At 38.2% G+C, this 24,966-nt stretch overlaps 2 protein-coding genes across 11 annotated transcripts in view; one reads left to right on the forward strand and one right to left on the reverse strand.

The window, feature by feature from the left end:
- Zfp62 (ZFP62 zinc finger protein) overlaps positions 1–24,966 on the reverse strand; it is a 114,567-nt gene that overhangs the window by 70,609 nt on the left and 18,992 nt on the right. For 4 of the 9 annotated variants that reach the window (XR_013439093.1, XR_013439092.1, XR_013439094.1 and 1 more), the window contains exon 3: positions 21,955–22,024. Coding sequence is in view for 5 of the 9 variants with exons in the window: in XM_078050340.1 (XP_077906466.1) it covers positions 5,331–5,496; positions 21,955–22,024 (236 nt within the window). In the remaining 4 variants the exon portion in view is untranslated. Of the gene's footprint in view, positions 1–5,255; positions 5,497–8,206; positions 12,714–14,104; positions 16,156–20,335; positions 20,977–21,954; positions 22,025–24,966 lie in introns of those variants that run through there. The other 5 variants (XM_078050345.1, XM_078050340.1, XM_078050341.1 and 2 more) reach the window with 5 other exon arrangements.
- Positions 1–24,966, forward strand: part of Btnl9 (butyrophilin like 9) — a 154,988-nt gene that overhangs the window by 21,333 nt on the left and 108,689 nt on the right. For both annotated transcript variants that reach the window (XM_078050401.1, XM_078050410.1), the window contains one exon: positions 1,089–1,117. The gene's annotated coding sequence lies outside the window, so the exon portion shown is untranslated. The remainder of the gene's footprint in view (positions 1–1,088; positions 1,118–24,966) is intronic.

A 24,966-nucleotide genomic window follows, 5' to 3' on the forward strand; every position in this document is an offset into this window, starting at 1 on the left:
GTACACAGGACCAAATTTTCCTTTCCTTATATTAAAATTCATTGCATACAGCCATCCCTGGTCTCTGTATCCCTCAGTTTTCACCACCTACAGCAGTACCTGGAGAGAATTCAAGTGAAAGTTTGAGCAGCCATGGAAGAAACTCAGTTTTTAGAGAAACCAGAAATCCTTGGGGTGATGGTGGGGGTGTGAAATCAAAATTAAGAGAAGGGTAGCAAAGAGTTACAAAATGGCAAAGGCTTAACCCTTGTAAGTTTTGGAGAGAAGGACTATGATGCCTTGGATGAGACAGAACTATCTGAGTGAAATGTATTGATTCTAGTAAAGAAAAAGAAAATCCCTAAAGAGGAGATGCAGCCAAGAAGATGGTAGAAACTATTGTAAATTATACCAGTTTGAAGTAAGAGGACCAAGTTTGTGACATAATACAAAATAGAAAAAAATTAGTTTTCCCACTTAAAAAGTATAGGAAAACATGAATTTAGGCCTTCACAGAGATGCTATGGTGGTTAAGAGCACATTCGAGAGCCTGCTGCATGGTTCAAATGCCAGCTGCACTACAATACTGTGTGTACCTGAGCAAATTTTTAACCTCTGCCCATTTCTCCAAATGGGAAATTCATAATAGCCACTGCATGGAATTGTGAAAATTGGCGGAGTTACTAAGAATAATGTCTAGCACATAGTAAATAACATGTTATATAAAATTTGAAAGGTCTATTTGGTCATTTATTTGGAACAAATAAGGATATTTGAAGAAAATCTGGTCAAATCCTCTGTCATTCCACAGATGAGGAAACAGTATCATTACATGAACTTTTACTAATTATTTTAAACTCTTTAATAGTCTCTATTTTTAAGTGGCTTTCATGTATTTAAAGTTTGTCTTCCAGTATCGCTCTTAAATGCAGAAACTTGTGTCTTAATCCTTTGTGCCCCTACCAATATTAGCATACTAGTAGAGTTTGATAAAAAGCTGTTCGATTTTAATACAGGATTTTAAATTTATCCCAATAAATTTAACCGTTTATACATTAGCAATGACTAAATGTTTGTGTTTTTGTGTTTGTTTAATGCCACTTTGGAAGACCCAGATGGCCCTGGCAGAACGGTCTAGGTAAGTGTTAATGAAGAGAGAAAAAGTCTCAGAATTGTGACCTGGGCAGCATGATTTGCTGAGTCTTGGAAGTCAGAGGGAAGAAGGTCTATTACTGAAAAAGGTTGTTGAAAGTAAATGGAGGGACTAAGGACCATAGTCTGTACATTACAACATCCACCCCAACGTATACCCTAGTCCAACTGCAGCAAGACTGCTTCATGTTCTGACACTAGGCCCACATGGTGGACACTGGGCAGTAGGGTATCAGTGTGTGCTACTCACAGCCCATTGGAAAAGCAGATGTGTCGACAACCTCACAACACTACCTCAGAGGAGGGCCTGCAAGGACCCAGAACTCACAACCCAGAGCTGAGGACCTGGGTATTGGGATATTTGGAGAAGCCTCAATCAAGAGGTCAAATTTATCCTTGCCTTAAGCCAAAGGTTTAGGAAACTTCCTGAACTGAAGGAAGGCAGAGAAGCTCATAAGCATGTCACATAATTCATTTGTAAGCAGTTTCAAACAATAAATGATTTTATGATGGGGGAGGAGACATGTTCAAAGGTCCTAATTATTTTTTTTTAAGAGAGAGAGAATTTTTTTTGGTAGTCTCTCATGATTTATTTTATTTTTTTATTGGTTGTTCAGAACATTACAAAGCTCATGACATATCATCTTTCATACATTTGACTCAAGTGGGTTATGAACTCCCATTTTTACCCCAAATACTAATTGCAAAATCACATTGGTTACACATTCACATTTTTACATAATGGCATATTAGTGACTGTTGTATTCTGCTACCTTTCCTATCCCCTACTATCCCCCCTCCCCTCCCCTCCCGTCTTCCCTCTCTACCTCATCTGCTGTTGTTCAATTCTCTCTCTTGTTTCCCCTCCCCCTTTCCCCTCACAACCTCTTATGTAATTTTGTGTAACATTGAGGGTCTCCTACCATTTCCATATGATTTCCCTTCTCCCTTTCCCCCCACTCGTCGAGAGAGAATTTTTTAATATTTATTTTTTAGCTTTCGGTGGACACAACATCTTTGTATGTGGTGCTGAGGATTGAACCCAGGCTGCACGCATGCCAGGCGAGCGTACTACTGCTTGAGCCACATCCCCAGCCCAAAGGTCCTAATTATTGAGGGCATGAACTAACTTGGCCACACTATAACACACAAATATGCTTTGACAGAAAGTCAAAATTTTTCTTTGGGAAAAACTTAAGGTAATTAAAGAGTACAGGGATCTTTTTGGCGTGGGGGCCAGGGGTGTGTGGACCAGTAGGGGACTGGCAATAAAGGAGACATTCTAAGTATCTACATGCTTCTTAATTTTTCATCCTTGGTTCAATTTGCCAGACGATACAGTTTAGGGAAGAGACATTTTGAACCTCTCCTTGATTTATCTCTCTAGCCAGGATGAAGGGAGAGGGTGAAGAGTAGTTCAGAAAGTTATGGTCAAGGGGAGACTCAAATCACCTAAATTGTCTGGTGTTCTCTGGTAGAGTCTCTCTCATCAAGCTGGACTCAAAGACATGAGTTCTGGTCTTTATTTCACCACTGACATGCCATAAGACCCAAACCTCCATTTCCTCATCTATAAAATGAAGATTTTCAAAAGAGGAACTATTTCACACAGCTGTTGGGAATGTCAAATACTTACAAAACATTCAGCCCTGATTTGTCTCAAATCTAACCTCATGTTTGTATGAGGTAAATCACATATTGCCTGAATATGACAAAAGTATGTGGCTTTCAGACACTAATCCATAGACTTAGAAGTAGCCCAAGGTCTCCTGCTGCCTTTATGCTGCATCAGGGGTGGCATACTGTCACTTGGAGTTGCATTTCTAGGACCTGGATCCAACCATAATGGTAAGAAACAAAGCCAATATAGGCCCTTCTTTTCTTTAATTGATAAATCAAGATAAATCAAGTTGTCAGTATTCTTGAACTGCTCAGGGACTCAGGGTCTTGAGATAATAATATCTAGTTTTTAGTAGGTGCCCAATCTCAATGCTTATTAACTTCCAGGGTTTTTCTACTTCATTGGACACTGAAGATCACTATGCTCTAAAATCTCTCTATTAGTTTAACTTCATGACATTAATTGCTCCTAGTTTTCTCCCATTATTTTAAAAACATGTTTGTTGTAAAATACACAAGACATAAAATTTACCACCTTGACCATTTTTAGGTGTACAGTTAAGTAGTGACAAGTACATTCAGATTGTTATGCAACCAATTTCCAGAATTCTTCATCCTCCCAAAATGAAATGAGGCCCATTAAACAATAACTCCCCATTTCTCTTTGTCTCCAGCCACTGGCAGCCATCATTCTTTAAACTCTCTACCCTAGGGTCCTCATGCTGTTTTCATCTTTTGGTTTGCTAGTTTATTTCCTTGGCATAATGTCCTCAAAATTCATCCACATTGTAATATATATATATATATATATATATATATTATATATATATATGATATATATATATATATATATCATAATTTGTTTTCTTCTTAAGGCTAGATAATATTCCTGTCCTATCATTTTGACTGTTCTATCTTTACCAGGTTTTCTAACTTGCATACTTGAATATTCCAGAACTCTAGTTTTCATCCTAGTCTATTAATTGACCATCCACAATTTTACCCTTGTCATGACTTCAGCTACAACCAATATGCTGAAGATCCCATATCTCTATCTCCAGCCAAGATGATTTTCCCTGAGATTCAGACTCACAGGAACCTCTTCAGGCAACTTTCTCAAATGCAGCATATTTGAAAACAAATTCATCAAAAACCTTTCTTCCTGAGTTCTGTGTGAATGGTGCCAACATCTATCCTGCTGCCAAAATGAAGGGGACAATTGCTTTTTAACCTCCTTCACATCATTTTCACTTTATTTTTGTAATCTTACCCTGATTTCTCGCTGGAGAACTACCTTCTTTACGCTCAGTCAAAATTCTTCAAGTGCCCTTCCAAATTAAATTCATGTGACATGTAATCTAGTTCTCAGCCATTTAGAAAATCCCAATAGGTTTATATACAGTAATTCATTTGATTTCTTCAACGACCTTATAATTTAGATACTACAATTGATAATGAGGAAGCTGAATCACAAATACATATAACTTGTTCAAAGTTGCATAGCAAGTAAATAGTAGAACCAAGGCTCACATTCAAGATCTGCTCCAAACCATTGCATCTAGGATCACTACTACCTCTCATGAATACATAAGTAATGTAGAATCGTAAACTTCTAGAATTACCCTGAAAGATCCTGACCTAGCCTGGGGATCAGAAATCTTCCTTGAGAAAGCCATGACTGGGCACTCCTTGCATTAACCTCCATAATTTACCACATGGTAATAATGGAAGAAAGAGCATAGAATTAACCAAGTATAAGAAGGGTTGGGAGAATGGAATGGTGAATTCTGTGGGGAATGTTGAAATGAAGTTGAGATGTTTTTGAGAATCATGCCCATTAAACAACTGGATTTGTGAGCCTGAACCACAATGATGCTTTTGCTTAATAGGGATATACTTAATTAGTATTTGCTGAATGACAAAGGTCTTTTGGATGTATACAATTGGAAGAAGGAGGAAGCAGAAGGAAGGTTAGTGCTATAGGTTCTAAAGAAGTGGAATGGGAAATGAAGTGATTCTCTGTCCTGCCTGTGAGGTGCCCTCCCTCACAGTAAGGATTACTGGTAGGAGTAGGAACCTGCAGGAGAGTCTGGGGTTTGTTCAGCAGAATAGGGTTTTAGCCTCTGAGTAAAAGATGACAGTGAAACAGTCTGTATCCCAAAGGTTGGCATGCCAAGGTTCTAGGAGAACTCAAAGGTCAAGTGGACACAGGAGGGGCAGGGTTTGGGCCACCTTATCAACCCAATATTCTGTTTCAAAGGGTACCAGCTGTATGAGGAAACCCTGCCCAACCATGAAGGGTGTGTAACCAGCAATAACAATGAGAGCAAAAGGAGACTATGTCAGACATCCTCTTCTTCCCAGCAGTAGTGCCCACAGTTAGGTTTAGACCCTCAAAGTAAATGGTCAGATTGTGCCACCCAGAGGGTTGTCAGATAACATACAGGACATTCATTTAAATTTGAACTTCAGATAAAAAGCAATTGTTATTTTATGAAACATACTAAAAATTATTTCATGGTTTATTTGAAACTAAAATTTAATTGGGCATCCTGATTTTTGTTTTTGTTTTGCTAAGTCTAGGAATTCCAGTGACAGGACAGCATGCTAAGTTGAATCTCAACATTTTTAAGATGGCACTTAAATGCTGGGGCCTCATCATTTCTCAGCAGACTCTGGAGTTTGGTCACTATTTCCCAATGACAGTGCCTTCTCCAAGCACTGAGTCTCTTTTTCCTATAGGAGCTGTGGAACAAAGAGAAAATAAATAAAAATCTCTACATGTTGTTGTGATTTGCAATCTAAAGTAATAAGCAGTAGCTCAGGAGTTTTCAACAGTTGCTTGCAACGTATAGGTCATCAACCTAGATAATGCTAGCATTTTGGGTACAGGAGCATAGAGTAGGATAGGTGGGGAGATGGGTTATGTTAGGAGATCAGAGTGTCTGTGTGTGGCTCTATACACTGGTTACCAATATTTATAAACTAGATAATCAGTCCAAAATGTTTGAAGTTGTTACTGTGATGTTGAGACTTGCAGGGCATTATTTTTGAAAACTGTTAAATGTCTCATTTAAATCAGAGTTTCCAGTTATGTATCATTTTGATTTTGAGACAGGGTCTCACTAAGTTGCTCAGGCTGGTCTTGAACTTCAAATTCACCTGCCTCAGTCTCCAAAAAAATAGTATTACAAGTGTGTACCACCACATCCAACTAGTGCTTTGTTTATCTATTTATTTTGGCGGTACTGAGGATGAAACCAGGGGCTCACAATCTAGTAAGCACTCTACTCTTGAACTACATCATGATCACTTATTTAAATTTTATATTTTTCTTTTTTATGTTTAGGAAACACAGCATAATATGAATCTTAAGTCTCAACATTTATTTTTTGTATAAATTTCTCTAATCTCCAATGTTGGAGATCTTACATTTATGGATGGATGAAGTAGATTTGCCATGCTTTGTTGGTAGGCAATACCATGTGGCCATAGAATTTGAAACAAATGCAGGCTTTAGAAGCAGATACCTCTGGATATGATATGACTCCTGACACACAGGAACACACATGACTTTGAAAGACATATATGTTCTTAGCTATAAAATTGGAATAATGAAAGTAGCTAACTTATTTACAGAGCTGTTGTGGAGTTTGATATAATTAATGTAAAGCCTAGTATCAGAGACAATGCTACTACTCACCAAATTACATTTTTCAGTTTTTTCTTTATGAACAGGAGATCAAATTTCCAACTTCCCTTTTTAGTCTGGGTTCATGTAAGTGGATTTTGCCTAATAGGCTGCTACAGAGGACACCTATTCTATGGAATGAAGCTACAAGACAAAGGAGGGTTGCCTGATCCATAAAGGGCTTTATGTGAGCAAAACAACCTTTATCTGTAAAGCCACTGAGTTTTTTTTTAACTCTGTCTTTGCATAGTCTACTGTGACATACATTTTACACACACTCTACACACACACACACACACACACACACACATTAATGAATTTTAGCATTTAAGGTATTGGTGAACTAATATTCAATGGTTCTTTGAAATATTTTATGAGGAGAAAAAAGCAAGACAACAGAGTAGACATGCCACATTTTATGAAAGAAAGGAGAAACTAAATGTATATGTATGTATATGTGTATATATATATATATATATATATATATATATATATATATATTCTCATTTTTGCAAAAAGAAATACAAGAAAGGGGAAACTAGAAACTAATGAAAATTTTTACCTACCCTTATAGATAGACTGAAGGGGCATTCATGGGAGCAATGTTTCTTTGATTGAGCTTTATTATAGTGTTGATTTTGAACCATGTATCTTATATATTCAGAAATAAAAGTAAATTATAAAGTAAAATGCTCTAAAATTGGACCTTTGAAGAAACAAACTTCATCCCAACTCTATATAAAATTGTTCACTGGAGCCATGCAGAGTAGGGACACAGTTCAATATATAGCATTGCCTAGCATGAGTAAGGTTCTGGATTTCCATCTCTAGCACTATACAAAAAAATAAATAAATAAGATAAAATGTATTACTGAACCAACAATGAAAGAAAAAGTTATTTGGGGTAGCTTGAATATGCTCTGATTATACATAATGCTGTTGGGAACCAGGACATTTTCAGTATAAAAAGAAAATGTTATAAAAACGAATTTTAAAAACACTATTAGTTAAATTTAATAGCAATATGAACTTATGCTAATTCATCATATAAATTATATATATGTATATGTGTGTATGAATAAAATATATAATTTAGTTGTGTTCTTTAAAGAGCCTGCAAGCAATGATGACACACCCCAGTGGTGATAAACATAATTGGCCCTCATATCTTGTATCTCCAAATGTAATAACTGTTACAAAGTAAGAATAATCAATGTGTTAAAACCATCAAATGAAAAGTAGCTAGGCAACAGGTTATTCCTACAGGGGCAAAGTACACCTCACAGATCATTTAGTAATTTCAAAGACAAAAATGTTTTGTACTGAATCAAATTTATACCCACTCCTTACTTCCATTTTGCTCTCCCTGTCCCTTAGAACCCACTTGCCCTGATTCCAGAGTAAAAGCAATGTCACCTTATTCCCACCATGATAGGCACTCTGCCTTTGGCAAAATTGTTATTTTATCTGCCATAATGGAAACTGCAGCAGCTGCTATGTTCAGTCCAACACAACAGAAGCCATAAACACCATGACTTTCCCAGTGCTGCTCAGAGGCACCTAGTAACAACCCAGAAGCAATAGGTACATTAATATCCTGTGACCACTGCTCCATGGAAAGATTTTCTAAGATGAAATGGTCTACTCAGTTACCTCCAAAGAGGTCTCACATGACCAGTGACTAGCCATGCTGTTTATGAAACAATGGCCAACTTGGCAATGGATCATTTCTCATTTCCCCCTTCTTTTCTGCCTCAATTCCTCTTTTTCCCCTTTCTTGCTTACACAGGATTATACCACCCATGAAGCATTATCATGTAAACTCCACCTCAGTCTCTGTTTCCTGGCAAAGGTGCTTTCCCATGGAGACGTGGCAGTTACTTTCTCAACCAAGTCGTCACCCTTAGCATTACTTGTGGAAAAAACAAATATATGAGACTTCTCATGTGATGGCCATGTAATATTCTAACAAACAAATGTTCACCCCAAACCTCATGAAGAAGCTCCAACCTGGACTTCATTTTAAGGCAAATACAGGCTTAAACCTAGAAGTTAAAAGACAACATCAGGCAATGATCAGACAAACCAAGAATGTGCAACTTTCAGTAAGTTGGCCCAGATTCTTGAAAAGTTAATGTCCTAAATTAAAACCACATAGAAGTAAAAATGGGATAGCTTTTTCAGATTAGCCTCCAGATGGAACTCATGAACCTTGATCAAATCATGTAGGAAATTGCACATAAATTTTTTAGAGGACTATTAGAAAATTTTAAATACCACTTGGATATCAGTTGTGATTATAGGATTATTGTTAAATTTCTTAAGTATGATGGGGGTATGGTGATCATATAGGAGATTGTCTCTTCTGAGGAGATTTGTACTAAAGCATCTAGGGATCATGGTTTCATATTGACAATTTATTTTTCAAAATGGTATGTGCCACATGTTTGTGAAGAGAGAGAGGAGAGAGGATATGGTAAAACATTAACCACCATTGACTCTAAGTGGAAGGCATTTGTGGTTCTATTCTCTTGACATTGTTAAGTGTTCAAAATTTTTCATAATAAAAAATAGAAAGATATGGGCTGGGGCTGTAGCTTAGTGACAGAGAGCTTGCCTAGGTGTGAGACACTGGGTTCGATCCTCAGCACCACATAAAAATAAACAAATGAATTAAAGGCATTCTGTCCATGTACAACTACAGAAAATTATTTTTAAATAGAAAGATAAATACCAAGAAAATCAAGTAAAATTTAGAATGTATTCATATTTGAAGAAAGATGTTAAACTCTTATTTTCCTCAACTACTTTGGTGTAAGCAGCCACTACTTTATCAGGGACTATCTCATCCACTGTAATTGTATATTCACACCCAAATTGCTGTGCTCTCAAGCTTTTTACATTTTGCATGTCTCTAGCAATCTTCCAGGTAGGAAAAATATGATGTCATTTCTTCACACCCAAATTCTTGTTGGCAGAATCATCAGCAGGTAGAGAGCTAGTTTCTTTAAAAAGCTGTATTCAACCCACAGACAGTGAGTGCCAAAATACTGAGACACCAATGTACTGTGGAGAAATTATTTTCTAGAGGTAAATTTTGATAGATCTGGTAGAAGCTTTGATTATCTTTTGCATGCATTTCCCAAATTGGGAAAGCATCAATCTCTATAGCTATATTGGCAACAAACATGGATTAACAATTTAATATACTAAAGTGTATAGCTATTTCAAGCTTCTATTATTAGCACCACCTCTTCACTCACTGGAAAAACTTCCCCAACATGTTTTGTTAATGTACCAGGGTTAGGTTTTTTTGTTTTTTGTTTTTGTTTTGTTTTTTTTTGTTGTTTTGTTTTGAGCCAGCTTTCCACTACCATGGTTCTTCCCACTCTCAGCCTGCCCTTCATTCTCATGGCCTCCAGGCATAGGTGCTCCTGGTCTGCTCTCAGTCTCCTGGCTGACCTCAGGACAGCCAAGCCATCTCCATCCCCACACTCATGAGAGAGTCCTAGAAGAGTGTACTTTTTATGTTATTGTCATGCATCTCAGCTGGTGAGGCTGTGCTCTGAACTTCTAAAGGGTCCCCTGCAGGTGAAAGGGCTACTCTCATACCTACAAAATGTTTTGAGTCCAAAAATGTTCATTCCTTCTTTCTTTAACAGCAAAACTAACTCCTCAGTTAAGACTGAGCTCATAGCAAGCAAATACCAAAATTGCTCTCCTTCAGGCTCTGAACCAATTTAGGGCTGTGCCATTTATCTCTCATGCTCTGAACTTAGTGAAGGCCCTTATCATGGAGGGTGGCAGTGGTGTCAGTGGGGCAGGGCAAGCAGAAACACAGGCCTCTTAAGGGTCACCTCACAGCTGGCATACTATCACTGCTGTCCACATTTCACTGGCCAAAACCCAAAACCAATAGGGTGAGGAAGTATTCTTCACCTTGAAGAAGTGCCAAAAGAGGAGAATGGAGGGAGAATTGCAGGAAAATAATACAATCTACCTTAACCTCCCTTGCAGCTTGGTGTGTACTTGCAACTAAGTTCTGGCCAATAGGATATGAGAAGATGTGATATGTACAAACTTCAGGCCTTAACCCTGTTGGACTGGCCCTGCAAGGTCCTCCTGCCTACCAGCTTGGGAAATCATGAGACAGCAGCAGTCACCTGGCACAGCTGTCCTGCTGGTCCTACATCTGAACTGTTACACGTGGCCACACTTACACTATTGGTTTCTTGCTTCATGGTTATGGTACCTTAGAACCATAGCTGGTACACCATTCATTCATTCATTCATTCAACAAGTATTTACTGAGTGTCTTCTTTGTACCAGGCATTGTGCCAAGCCTTGGAGAAATGACAGTGAGCAAAACCAAACTTGGCTGTTCTGTATCTGAAATGTGGTAGTGGTTATGCAAAACTACATGCGATAAAATTGTGTAAAACTAAATACACAAACACACAGAGAATGCAAGTAAAAAGGAAGTATGTACAAGATCTTTAGTTTGCACAAATATCAATATTCTAGTTGTGATGCTGTACTATGGTTTCTAAGATATTACTGAGGGAAAGTAAGTAAAGGGTACAAAGGATCTTTGTATTCTTATAACTGCTTGTGAACCTATATTATCTCAAAATAAGAAATTAAAAGAAAAAAGTGGATCCTTGGTCTCTTTGTGCTTGGTCTAGAACCACAATCAGAAGAATAAAAAAATCTTTGATGATAAGTTTGCATGGCAGCAGCCCAGCTTAACTATCTGAATGACAACAAGACATTGAAGTGCACCAATTACTAAAAAGAATTGAGAGGAGAGGTGCCAGGAAAGGATGCTTACCTTGGACTGTGAAACAAAAGAGAAATAAAGTTCTTTTTTCTTTTAGTAAGCACTCATGTAATTTATCATCTGAGACACTTGTGAAAATAATTACACTGGAACAACTTGTACAATAATCCATTGGGCACTCTATAAGCCATTGTATAGTTGACTTTCTTCATTATAACAAACTAGCCTCTTCTAAACAATAGAGACTAATTGCATATTTTATCGAGATAGAATAGTCAAGAGTAGGTAACCAATAAGTCTCCATTCTCAGTGACTCTCTGCACTCAAAAATCTTTCGTTCTCATGCAAAGTCTAATTTGGTGCTGCTAACTCTCTTTCATCTTTTATTCAACTCATTTTTAATGTGAACCTCCTAGGTCACTGGAACTGTGGGAGAGAGAACAAAAAGATTCAGGTGATTGTAAGGGCCAATCCAGGAAGTAGCTTTCATCATTTCTACCCACCCACTTTTGGGCCAGAATTCAGTGACATGATCACCCTTAACTGCAAAGGAGATTTGGAAAAGCAGTCCTCCTAGAAACTCAGGAACAGTAACCCTTCCACAAATGCATGATTACACACTGGGAGACACAGCTCTTACTTTGGCTCATTTAAGTATTTATATAGCTGTGCTATTTATGAAGCAACTACTGTTTCAGTAAAGCAGTTCAGAGCAGCATAGAACAGTGAATTAACTAATATCACTTTCTCTCTGGCTGTTTTAGATTGCAAAATATCAGTGTTCACCTCTAATAACATTTTTTATCCTATTTTATAATGCCTTCTCCTCTGTATTAGTTTGGGTTTGCCAGAGAAACAGAACCAGTAGGACATGTGTATAGATACAAAGAGATTTTTAAAAATTGAACCACACTATTATGGAGGCTAGTAAGTCCCAAAGAAGGTGGACCAGCAGACTAAAGACCAAAGAAGACTCAATGTGGTAGTTCAAGTTCCAAGACATCTGCTGGCAGAACTGTTCCTTCCTTGGACAAAGTCAGTCTTTTGGGTCTATTCAGGCCTTCAACTAATTAGATGAGGTCCACCACATCAGAGAGGGTAGTTTACTTTACTCAAATCCTACCAAATTGCCAGGCATAATGGTGCACGCCAAATACTTGGGAGGCTCAGTTAAGAGGATCTAAGTTGCAGGCCAGCCTGAGTAATTTAAAGAGACCCTGTCTCAAAATTAAAAAATGGCTGTGGGGTATAACTCAGTGGGTAGGGGGCTTGCTAGGTCCTGGGTTTGCTCCCTAATACCACACACACAAAAAAATCCCACCAATTTAAATTTTAAATAACTTCCAGAAACCTCTAGATAATGTTTGGTCAAATACCTGGGCACCGGGCTGGGGATGTGGCTCAAGCGGTAGTGCACTTGCCTGGCATGCATGCGGCCCAGGTTGGACTCTCAGCACCACATACAAACAAAGATGTTGTGTCAGCCAAAAACTAAAAAATAAATATTAAATATAATAATATTAAAATTCTCTCTCTCTCTCTCTCTCTCTCTCTCTCTCTCTCTCTCTCTGTCTCTCTCTCTCTGTCTCTCTCTCTCTCTGTCTTAAAAAAATAGGCAGTCTCCTAATGTGAGGGTTTCAGAAAGTTATTTAAAAAAACAAAACAAAAAACCTGGGCACTGTGGCTCTACCAACCTGACACATAAAATTAATGTGTGATTCTTGGCTAGACTTTGTTTCCCTTCATGAAAAGAATATGACAGAAAGGGATGTTCTGGAATTTTTAAGGCTATGTTATGCAAAGACTGGTGACTCTTGTCTGGTTTTCCTAGAATGCTCACTCAGAAAAGCAGCCTCCATGGAAGTCCCTGTAGACCCTCATGCTAGAGTTATCAGGCATTGGCTTGCTGTTCCTCAGCCCAGGCCAAGCCCAGCCTTCCAGCTATCTCCACCATGGTGCAAAGAGAAGTCCACCTGGCCACCCCACAGCTGCCCACCCACTACTTGAATACCCCTGAGAAACATCAAATGCCACCTAAGGAATCCTCCGTCATGCCCACTCAAAATTTCTAACCCACAAATTCATGATATATAATACAATGCTGTTGTTTAAAACTACTAAGAAAATCAAACATTATATTACATCCTTCAAGAGCATATTTTTATTGTTGTTGTTGTTTTGGTTTTTGTTTTTGTTTGTTTGATTTTGGTACTGAAAATTGAACCCAGTGGTTCTCTACTGCTGGGCTATCTCCCCAGTGTTTTGTTTTTTGGAGACAGAGTTTAACTAAATTGCCATGATTGTCCTTGAAGTTACAATCTTCCTGCCTGCCTCAGCCTCCTGAATCGCTGGGGTTATAGGCATGTGCCACCATGCCCAGCTAGTCAGTTTTTAATACTTCATTTTTCTCATCTAAAGCAGGAGGTGGGGCTATTTGGAAGGGGAAAAAAACAATGCTAGTTTCAAATCCCCTGAGTGACCTTGGGAAAGCCTCTTACTCCTCTGAACTCCAGTTTCCTCATTTGTAAGATGGGAATATTAACCTTGAGCAATTCTGTAAAGTTTAGAAATCACATCTGCAAGACACCTATGCCTTGTCTGACTTGTAAATTATGGCAATTATTAAGCCTTCAATCTAAAAATAAGGCTTATTGAGCACTTCATTCTATTTTTTTTATAGTTGCTTTTTATTTTCAAGCAGCCTTCAATCTTTTTTATCTTTCCTCTGAGGGTTGGTAGCATTCAACAGGAAGAAAAATTCCCTGCCAGTTGCTCTTCTGCAGTCTCACCACCTCCTGGTGCTTGGAATGCTAGCAGTCTGCTGTACTTTCACGTGCTTTGTCACTTCTCTTTCTATAAGTCATCATTGATGATCCATGGAATGCCACATGTTGAAATAATTTATTTAGGCACACAAGAGAAAAATATGTAGGGGGCACAGGAATGAGGAAGAGTATTTAAGAATAAAGAAACAGTTGGCAGGAAGAAGTACAAGGAGAAAAGGGAACAGAATCTGATTTTCTACAAATTTGCTCTGTGTTCCTATATCAATTTATAAATTACTATCTGCAGGAAGCTATCCATGAGTTTTGTGTGACCTGAGGGACGTTCAAGCCTTTAGGCAGGGAAGCCTGGTCTTAGGAACTCCCAGACAGAATCCACTGAGGGTTCGAGAATGCCCAATTCAAGTTGGTGCCCTGTTCTAGCTTACTGCTCACATTCAAGCACAGGCCCAGAGATAGCAGTGACTTGCTAAGAACCATACAACCTGCTGCATCAAGAAGCAAGCACTGAGATAAGGCTTTTCCCACAGTGAAACCATCCCCTTTGTTCTGTACGGCTATAAATGAAGCAAGCCCAGGATTCTTCTTTGTTAGAGCCAGACACTTCCCGTCAGCTCAACCATCACACCCCTATTTAAAAATATTTTTGCCTTTTATCTTTATTTCTGATATATTACTTTCATAGTTTTTATTTCATAGCCAGCCCACCCCTCTAATGGGTACCCATTCTCTGGCCCATGCGGGTTGTGAGTGAGAACTATCTACATATATGATTGATTAGAAGAAGAAACTTTTTAGATCCTTTCATCCAAAAAAAGATGCAGATTTCTCTTCTCTTAGAGCTGAAGAAGTTTTAAAAGTGTCCTAAGACACATTAAGGACAGGTGACATAATGAGAGAAATTGTTTTCCAAAGTCAAATGTTGGCCTAGAGTAGGTAATGTAGAAATTCTTTTGTTCAACCTTGGTTTTCCTGTTAGACAATTGGCTAAGCTATTATACAAAAAACCCTAAATTCACTGTTTTCAATAAGACAGGCCTCCAACTTTTTCTTTTTCAGGTAATTCTTCAGAGGTGGGCAAGTGCAAGAGGAGGGGGTGGGTGTTGCACTGTTTCATGAGGTCATCTGAGCACCAAGGTTGGCTTTGCCATCATAGATACATGGTATCCACCTGTGGACCCAAGATGCTGCTCCACTTGTCTCCTTTCCCAGCCAGGAGGAAGGGGCAGAGCAAGCAGAAGGCTAAGCTTTCTTTTTAAGGAAGCCATCAGAAAGTAGCTCCTTTCACTTCTGCTTATATCCCACTGGACAGAAGATCAATGGGAAATTGAGCATGCCTCTTGCCATAACTCTGGTGGAAGAGATGCAGTTACTTAATGGAAGGAGGAGCGACTGGATGCCTTGGAGTAGTTAGTAGTCTTTGCAATACCTAATGCTTTGGAAGTCATTCAAGTCACTCAGGAAAGTCTGTGCGGACCAATGGTCAATACTTCAATTCCTCACTCCACTTTCATCTATATGAAAGCTCCACTTTCATCTATGTGGGGGGTCTATGAAAAATTTTATCTGAAAAATAAGTTCCTCTGCTTAAAAAAACGTTTGAAGACCATTTCACAGAATTTGCTTTTCAAGGTATAAAGAGAGAGTGAGATGACTTAGCCAAAAGCATTTGTTATATCTCTGAGCTGTAACTGAATCTGCTGGCCAGATAGCTCACTGGCTTTCCCACCCCACCCCAAGTTCCTCTTCCACATGCATACCAAACAGTTCTTGGTCTTGGAGAAAAAAAAATTAAGAATCCCAAAGTTGAAAAATTCTATCTTGTTTCAAGTGCAGACATTGTCCCCATGAAATATCTTCATAATGGATGTGTTAGATCTTTACTCTCCACCAGAACCACCAAAGTTCTCCTTCACACTGGCCAAAGCCTTCTAAAGTACTAATTAGGGGGTGTGGATGCTAGATGTTCTGGTATTCAGGTTTCCCTTTAACCCAAGAATAGTGTTTGACTCTCCTTACCTGATTCCAGGGCTTCCCTGAAGTCAGGTTGGGGCTGCTGATATGTGATTCAAGCAAAATATGCTACTTCAGGAATCTTGCTGACTGGAATACAGACCAGATGACAGGATCTGGACATCTTTCTTAGACTACTAAAAGGAAGAAGAATGGGTAACAAAATGATGGGAGCCTGTGATCTTATGGTCACAGAAACATCAGGTCAGCCCTGAGTCTCTGGTCTAGACTTTCACCTTGTTTAAGCCACCATCATTTAGGGTATCAAAGCAGACAATCTTCATTCTAATTGATGTAGAGGGAGTAGGTGGTGATGGAATGCTACCTTCTGTCAAAGATAAAGTAGAGCCACTGGTTAGAGTGGCATAAACAGATTTTATTCAGTAACAGTTACAAAGGGAACTCAATGCTGATTTATATGGAGAGGTAACTGGGCATTTTAAGGGGAGAATTATGAAGTGGGAGGGAGAAATGGGGGAGGTGGTGTTTAGCAAAATTAGGAAAGTGGAAATGTACAAAAAGTGAATGGGGTTGGCCAATGTGATTAGGTCATCTGGGTTTGCTAACTGGCATTTATGAACCTTGAGAGCTTGTTTGCAGGTTCTAGCAAGGGAGCACAGCTACTTTTGACCAAAGAACAGTCCTCCTCTATGGGAGAAGGTCATCTTCTTCGTCTAAGCGCATAGCTTCAGGAGGGATGCACATGGAACAGTGAGGAGGAAGGGGACAAAAGCCTAGCTAGCCAGATCAGCCGAATCAACCCTGGTGATCAATGGGTGACAGATGTCACAGCCAGATCGCCCTTACCTCCGTAACTTGCTTGCATTTATGGAAGCAAGGTTTCTATTCTCCTACACAGATTGGAACACAGGGCCCCTAACTTCACCTTCTTTGGGTGCTAGCTGAGTACCTTTTTTAGGTGCTAGAACAAACAGTTCTTTCATTTGGCAGCTTTGAGTTTTCCCAGGTAGGAACTTAGGGTACTGGAGTACTCATTCTAGGAACATAGCCTTGACCTGTTTGAAACTATGCTACTGTGGAAGTGTCTTAACCCATGATGTTCTCCTGAAGTTCTTAGAGCTCACCCTGGAGACCTTAGGTCATCAGAGAGCAAATCCAAGACAGGGCTTCTCTGACTGTAAACGTGGCATGGGAAATGAGGTGAGGGAAAAAACTCAAGCCCATGCTGTCATCTACTGTTTCATAAAGTTTGACTATGGAGGACATAGAGAAATAGAGGACCAGTGTGATTATGAAACAGAGTGAAGGGAAGATTGCTTTCAAACTGGGCTTAAGCCCAGCATGTTTGAAATCAGAACTTAAGAAGTTAGAGAACAGAAAGAGAAAATGGTGGCATAACACTCTAGGATATTTAAAAACTCATTTCCCCCTGCTCTCTGTATGTACCTGGGCTTTGATTTTCTTGGGAGTATATCAGTTATTCCTAGAGTGCCTTAATATTTACAGAGGCTTCATGAAGGACATTCATCCTAAACCCCATCAAACACAGCTGAGTCCTAAAACTATATAATCTTCAAACTGCATTTTTTGGTGGAGAGCAGGTAATGCCCTGTATTCTTGATGACAGATGATGCCAATAAGAATTTCAGTTCTTTAGGCAGACTGCCCTGGGTCCAAGTCTGACCCTGACATTGAAATGAGGGATGGTCTTAGGGAATACTCCTCTTCCATAAAATATGGATAAGAAAGTTTCTATCCAAAGTGATGTTGTGAGGTATAAATGAGCTACTATATATAAAGTATGGCTCACAAAAACCTAACATTTATCATTAGCAGTTCAAAAAATAATTATTTTCAAATGTGCATTTCAGATACAAATATTTATCAGTTTCAGATGAGCATACAATAATTTATCAATAATAGTTTCATTATAAAATTGATGTTCTGATCCAAATTTCAAATGCAATATAAAACCACACTTGAAACACTGAATGAAGAAAATTTAAGGTTGTTCAGCTAGTGTAGGTTGAACTAGTTTCCCTGTGGGCTTTTATAACAAAGTACCACTAACTGAGTAAACTAAACCATAGAAAGTTTATCCTCTCGTAGATCTGGTGATATAAGTGTGAAATTATGGTGTCAGCAGGACCAATTCCCTGTGGTGGTTCTAGAAGAATGCTTCCTTACCTTTCCTGGCTTGCCTGGTTCCCAGCAATCCTTATCATTCTTTGCCTGTGGCAGCACAACTTGTTTCTCTACTTTAGTCTTTACATGGAGTTTTCCCTTGCATGTCTCTAAATCTCTCTCCTGATGACACAGTAATTGGTTTTGAGGCCTACTCTAAGCCAGTGTGACCTCATCTTAACTTGAATACAACTGCAAAGATGCTATTTCCAAATTAGTTCACTTAAACATATCTTTGGGGCAGACACAATTGAACTATAAATAGAGAAATAGCTGCAAAGAAATAAGTAAAGGAAGACCCATTTTCCATCTCAAAACTTGAAATAATAATAGAACCCAGCAGCCTATGTGATAAACTTTTCCCTTCCTTCCTTCCTTCCTTCCTTCCTTCCTTCCTTCCTTCCTTCCTTCCTTCCTTCCTTCCTTCCTTCCTTCCTTCCTTTCTTCCTTCCTTCCTTCCTTCCTTCCTTTTCTCCTCTCTCCCTTTCTTCCTCCTTCCTTCCTTCCCTCCTTCCTTCCTTCCTTTTTCTTTCTTTCCAGGGCTTGAACACAGGTGAAATTATCCACTGAGCCACATTGCCAGCCATTTTAAATTTTTTAAAAATTTGAGACAGGTCTCTAAGTTGCTGAGTCTGGCTTTGAACTAGCTCTAGCAATCCTCTTGTTTTGGCCTCCCCAGTCACTGGGATTACAGGCATGGGCCACCATGTCTGGCTACCTGTTTCTTTTTATGAACTTGTAAACTGAAGTAAGGGCCACACTGCCATGATAAGATTTCCATTTTGTCATTCCAGAACCACTGGGATGGATGATGACAACAGGGATGGGTTGTGGACATGCAGGCTACTCTTTACAGAGGCTGTGAGTAGGGGCTATTACAGCAATTGACTTCCTATAACAATAAGCATTATTCAAGCCCCTAGTAAGAGGGCTGATTAAATAAATTATGGTATAACTATATAGTGAGTTATTAGGAAACTCTTAGAAAGAATGCAAAAAGATGTATATGTACTTTCACAGAAAGGTGAACCATTATATAAATGTAAAGGTACTCGTTTTACAAATGGCAAGATTTCCTTTGTTAAAACTCAGAAGTATATGTTTAGAAGCAAAAGTGCCTATTTAGAGGCATGGTATAGAGAGCTGTTGAGAACAGTGCCACACTGCTGCTTTGACTTCCCTTACAGACTGCTCTGGTGATGCTGAAGTGGTTCTGGAACCATGAGAGCCTGCCCCTTGTACAAATTTATATTGAAATATAAATGCAAAGATTACTAATTCAATTTCTTCCAGAACAGTTATGTAATACCTGAGTTTAAGTTGTGTTGCTGGGAGTGGTGGTGCATGCCTAATTCCAGCGACTCAGGAGGCCAAGACAGGAGGATGGCAAGTTTGAGGCCAGCCTCATCCACTTAATGAGACCCTCAGTAATTTAGTAAGATCCTGTCCCAAAATAAAAATAAAAAGGACTGGGGATATATCTCATTGGTAAAGAGCCCCTGGGTTAGATCCCAGTATAAATAAAATAAAATGGTTGTATCCTCACAAGAAATGAATGTTACAGATCTGGTTAGATCCTATCCACTTAGGGACCCCAGCATTAAAGAACTTCAGTGTGACGTGCTGAATATGTTTGTATTCTCCCTGCCTCAGTCACCAGCTTACTTACTGTAAGATTTTTAATTCCTGATTAAATAATGAAGAACTTTTTTATTTTATTTTATTTTGTTGTTATATGAGAAAATCTAAATTTGCAATGGGTATATGGTTCCTTTCCACCAACCCACCTGAAATACTACAGTTGTGGGTTTGACTAGAAGAAAGGTGTCAGGAAATCAAGAAAAGTGAGCTGAGAATCCCCAAGGCCCCATGGTAAGTCGCATGGAGAAACTGAGTCATCAAGGCCATATTCTGTGAAGAAGTTCTAGACATAGCCTTTGTCCATTGTCCCCTATACTAACTGGTTAGGCACAATGGAGAGAGGTCTTAGCCAAGGGAGTAGTGAGCTCAAGGGCTTAAATGCATTGATATGAGGCAGTCAACTTCAGAGAGAGTTGAAGAGCTGGGGGATGAGTAAGTTCCTGAAGATGCCCTTCAAAGCTCTACTAAATGTCAGTCAGTCCATGTATTAGTCTCTTTCCTATTGCTATAACAAAATGCTTGAGGCTGATATCTTATAAAACAAAGAGATTTATTTGATTTATAATTTTGGTGGCTAGAAGGTCCAAATAGCATTGAGCCAATGTACTGGTGACAGGCCTCTACTGCATCAAAACATAGCAGAGAAATGGAAAGTCATATGTAGAAGGAGTCAAGCACATGGGGGTGGGGTGGGGGTTGCTCACCTTATTACAACCTGCTCTCTTGAGAACTAAATCACTTCAGGAGACCAGCATTAACTCCTCCCAAGAGTAATCTAATTGCCTTGCACTAGTCTCTACCTCTTAAAGATTCCACCATCCCAACACCATCATTGAACTTCTAGGACATGGAATCTTTGGGGGGCACACTCAAACCATGCCCCAATCATAACAGCTTCCAGATGTGGGTAGAGGTGAGAGTAGAACTTGGTAATGGTGTCACTTTTTTCACATTAATAGTCAAAAAACTTTTTTTCTGGGGGGGGAGCGGAGGGAAGATGGAGTAATAAGACCACACAAAGAAAGAAAAGTCTTCATCATAGTATTGCTGTTGTAGCATTTCTGTTGTAATATGCTTTAGTCACTGTTTTTAGAGGAAGAAGCCTCCTGATAAAGATGCTAGAAACTAGGAGCTCCATGATTTGTGCTGATCAATAGTAATTTTAATCTAATCTGAAAAAAGAAAGTAGGTAAAAAGGAATTAATAAGATTTAAACCCAAAGCCATCATTAATTATATATTAAAATACAAATCCTCTTATTAAAATAAGTTATTAGATTAAATTAAAACAACAACAACTATATGCTATTTCTAAGAGGCACATCTAAAAATAAGGGTACACAAAGGTTGAAAGTAAAAGAATGGAAAGAGATAAGCCATGTAAGAGTGATCAAAAAGAAGACAGTGTTATTAATACTAGGAAAAAAGAGACTAAGTAAGCAAAAGGCATTATACTAGAGATAGAGCTTTGCTTCATAAAGATAAAATTGAAATTCAGGAAGATATAACAATTCTATTATCTGTGTGGTCTCAATAAATCTAAATTCACAGAATTCTAAGAAGAAAGTACCTCAACAATTATCTCATTAATTGATAAATAAGCAGACAAAAATTCATCAAGAGCAGAGAAGATATGACTAATCCATTACAAACTCAATCTAATGCCTTTATATAGATAACTGCACCTAGCATTTGCAAAACACATGTACTTTTCAAGTGCCCAGGAACCTTTTCACTAAGGTCAAACATGCTAGGCCATAAAGCAAATCTTGACAAATTTTGATTGCAATCACATGGAGTGGGGTTTTTTAAATATTTATTCTTTAGTTTTAGGTGGACATAATATCTTTATTTTACATTTATGTGGTGCTGAGGATGGAACCCAGTGCCTCTTGCATGCTAGGCAAGCACTCTACCACTGAGCCACAACCCCAAACCCACATGGAGTATGTTTTCCAAATACAATGAAATAACTAAAATCTAACTTAGGAAGTCCCCATATGTTTGGAACAGTAAAAATATACTTCTAAATAACTCATAGTATATTGGCTGTGCTTTCCAAGTTTTCATTTTTCTCTTTAATTATTTGTGGTTTCCTGGTTTTTCTTGTTCACTCATACCAAAGGTTTTCCCTCTTTCCAAAATACCAACCTGACTTTGCTGATCTTCTCTACTGTGTTGTTTCCTGTTTTCATGCTCTTGTCTTCATTATCTCCTTTAACTTAAAAAAAAAAAGACAAATCATTAAGTCAATTTAACAATAATGTTTGTACAAAGTTTTTAAAATTAAAATACAGGGTTCTTTTTCATTAACCTTTAAATAACTTTATGTAAAATATGAGAGATTTATACAATCTGAAAAGAAACCAGATTATTAAAGTAACTTATGCATCAGTCATTTTCTAATTTTACATACAGAAAAATTATAGACAGGACAGGAAAACAATTCATAAATATTTCATTGACTGGAATATTTCCCTTAAGGTTTACATTCAAGACCAAAGAAACTTTGCCTACCATCCCAGGGCCTCTTCCTTTTAGATCCTAAAGAACACTCAAAAAAAAAAAATATCCATGGTTAAGATGATCCATGGATAAGCCTGGCTCTTGCCAACACTTCTGAGTAAGCTCCAGAATATTTGGGGATTTCTAAGAAAACACGGGGGAGAAGTGAAATGTGTTCAGCATAAGTGGGCAAGGCTGCCTACGCCAGAGAAGCAAGCATATATGTAGCAGCTTTCACCTCACCCAGCACTCTTCATTCCTGGACTCAAGTGGGAGACTCTTTTCCCTGACCCTTGACAGAAACAAAGCATGTTTGCTTAAAAACAACAGATTGCTTGCTTAGAAGCAAAATACCACTGAGAAACTATATTAAAAATTTTTTTTCTCACATCTCTTCTCAAAGTGTATGCGCATATGGAGTGATTTTTTGGAAGGGTTTTCTTAACTTTCAGATAGGAATTGTCTTCTATTGTCTGAATGTCTAGATGTCCTTGGACAGGAGCCATTATACAGCCAGACTTACTGATTCATCCTTATAACAAATAATTCTCACTGCAGGCATTCTTCTTAGGGTTCTAATAATACTAACTTTTTAACCTCATTACAACAGTTTGTTTCCATTATCTTGACAAAAGATGGTTGAGGACATACAAGCATAGAAAGAAAAGTTTGTGTGCATGTATGAATATGTAACAACAAATCCTACCATTCTTTACAACTATAACGCACCAATTACACAGACAGATATAGAAATACACAGATAGATATAGGAGCTGTGTGCAGTGGTGCTCACCTGTAATGCTAACAACTCAGGAGACTGAGGCAGGAAGATCATAAGTTCAAAGCCAGCCTCAGCAATTTAGTGAGGCTTTAAACAAACTTGTCTCAAAAGAAAAATTAAAAAGGGCTGGGATGTGGCTCAGTGGTTAAGTGCTGACTATACTTGGTTGACTTTCTTCATGGATTTAATACTAACTGCTACCTGGGCAAAACCAATACTATTCGTGGCCTGAGAACTGTGAGGTATAAATGGGAACAGTGTCTCAGTGGGAAGATAAATTGAATTTAAAATGTTCTATTTTCTTCAACACGTCTCTGGACTAAGTCCCTGAGCTGAGGCAAGTAGAGCCATGGAGAGTCCTCCCAGGAACTTCTCTGGGGGCAGCTGTCTCCAAATTCTTAACGTCCTTATGCAGACTTCAGGTCTCCATTTTCTAGCCTCAGCTAACTCATCCTCAGGTGTTCCCCAGATGTTTTTTAATCCCATGAGGAAAAGTTTCCTTGAATCATACAGCTAGTATTTAGTACCATTTTACCACTCAGAAGCTCCACATATGAACTACATAAAATTACATTTTAGGTTTTCATCTTAGACAAATTCACTAATAGCAATTGAGATGAGTGGGGGCTGGGATTGTGGCTCAGCAGTACAGCACTCGCCTAGCTTGTGCAAGGCCCTGGTTTGATCCTCAACACCACATAAAAATAAAAAAATAAAAATAAAAGTATTGTGACCAACTACAACAAAAAAAAATTTAAAAAAAAAGAAAGAAATCGAGATGAGTGCTTCTGTGCAAGGCTCTTCAATATTCACTGTTTATTCAGGTTTTGCCTTCATGATTTCTTTTCCCTTCTTCCCTCATCCTCTTCTTAACTCTCCTGTAAGAGGACTAAACACATTCCATACTCCTTCTCATACTACCCATATCCACAAGATGTAAGCCCTTTAGTAAATTTTGGTAAGTTATGTTTTTCTAGGTATTTTCTCATTTTATCTAAAATTTCTAATTTATTGGCATAACATTGCAATATAATACCTTCTTATAGTTTTAATGTGATAGCATTTTGTAACATCAAACTTAAGACATTCTCCTAGATTTATATGCCCAAAAAATGCTATCTTGAAACTTTTGTAAGTTCTCAAAGGGAATGTTCTCAAAGGGAAAGTTCTCAAAGGGAATGTTTTTCCAATTATGCAGAATGAGAGGTTTTTTGTTTTAAATATTTTTAGTTGTTAATGGACCTTTCTTTTATTTATTTGTATGTGGTGCTGAGAATCGAACCCAGTGCCTCATGCATGCTAGGCAAGCACTTCACCACTGAGCCACAAACCCAGCCCCAGAATGAGTTTTTAAGAAACACAAGCAACAGTGCACACTATGGTTTTGGTGAGCATTGGTGAGGTATAGGCATTGTAATTTTACAAAAATGAACTATTTCTTTGTGATTTGGCTCATCATAGACTGTTACATCCTGTTCTCAGAATTGTTGACTTAAGGAATTTAGAGGAAGTGAGGTATTCTCTTAGTTTCAGGGAGCAAGGGAATCAGTGTATGTTCAGAGAAGGAAATTTTACCCTGTTGTATATTTCCCCCTACTTTTTATTCCTGACTTTGGTTATTTGTGCTTTCTCTTTTTTTCTTGATCAGTCTCATGAGAGTTATGTCAATTTTGTAGTTTTCCTAAAGAAACATACATACGATTATTAATCCTATTTTTTCTATTTTGTTAATTTCTGCTTTTATTACTTTTTAACATTTTTGGGGGGATTTGTTTTAACTTTTTGAATGGTGCTTAGGTACCAAGTTTTTGATTTTTCTAAAAATATTTTTAAGCTATAAATTTCTAAGCACTGCTTAAGCATCTTCCCACTGTTTG

This window comes from Ictidomys tridecemlineatus, chromosome 1, assembly GCF_052094955.1.
Source record: "Ictidomys tridecemlineatus isolate mIctTri1 chromosome 1, mIctTri1.hap1, whole genome shotgun sequence".
Lineage (NCBI taxonomy): Eukaryota > Metazoa > Chordata > Mammalia > Rodentia > Sciuridae > Ictidomys > Ictidomys tridecemlineatus.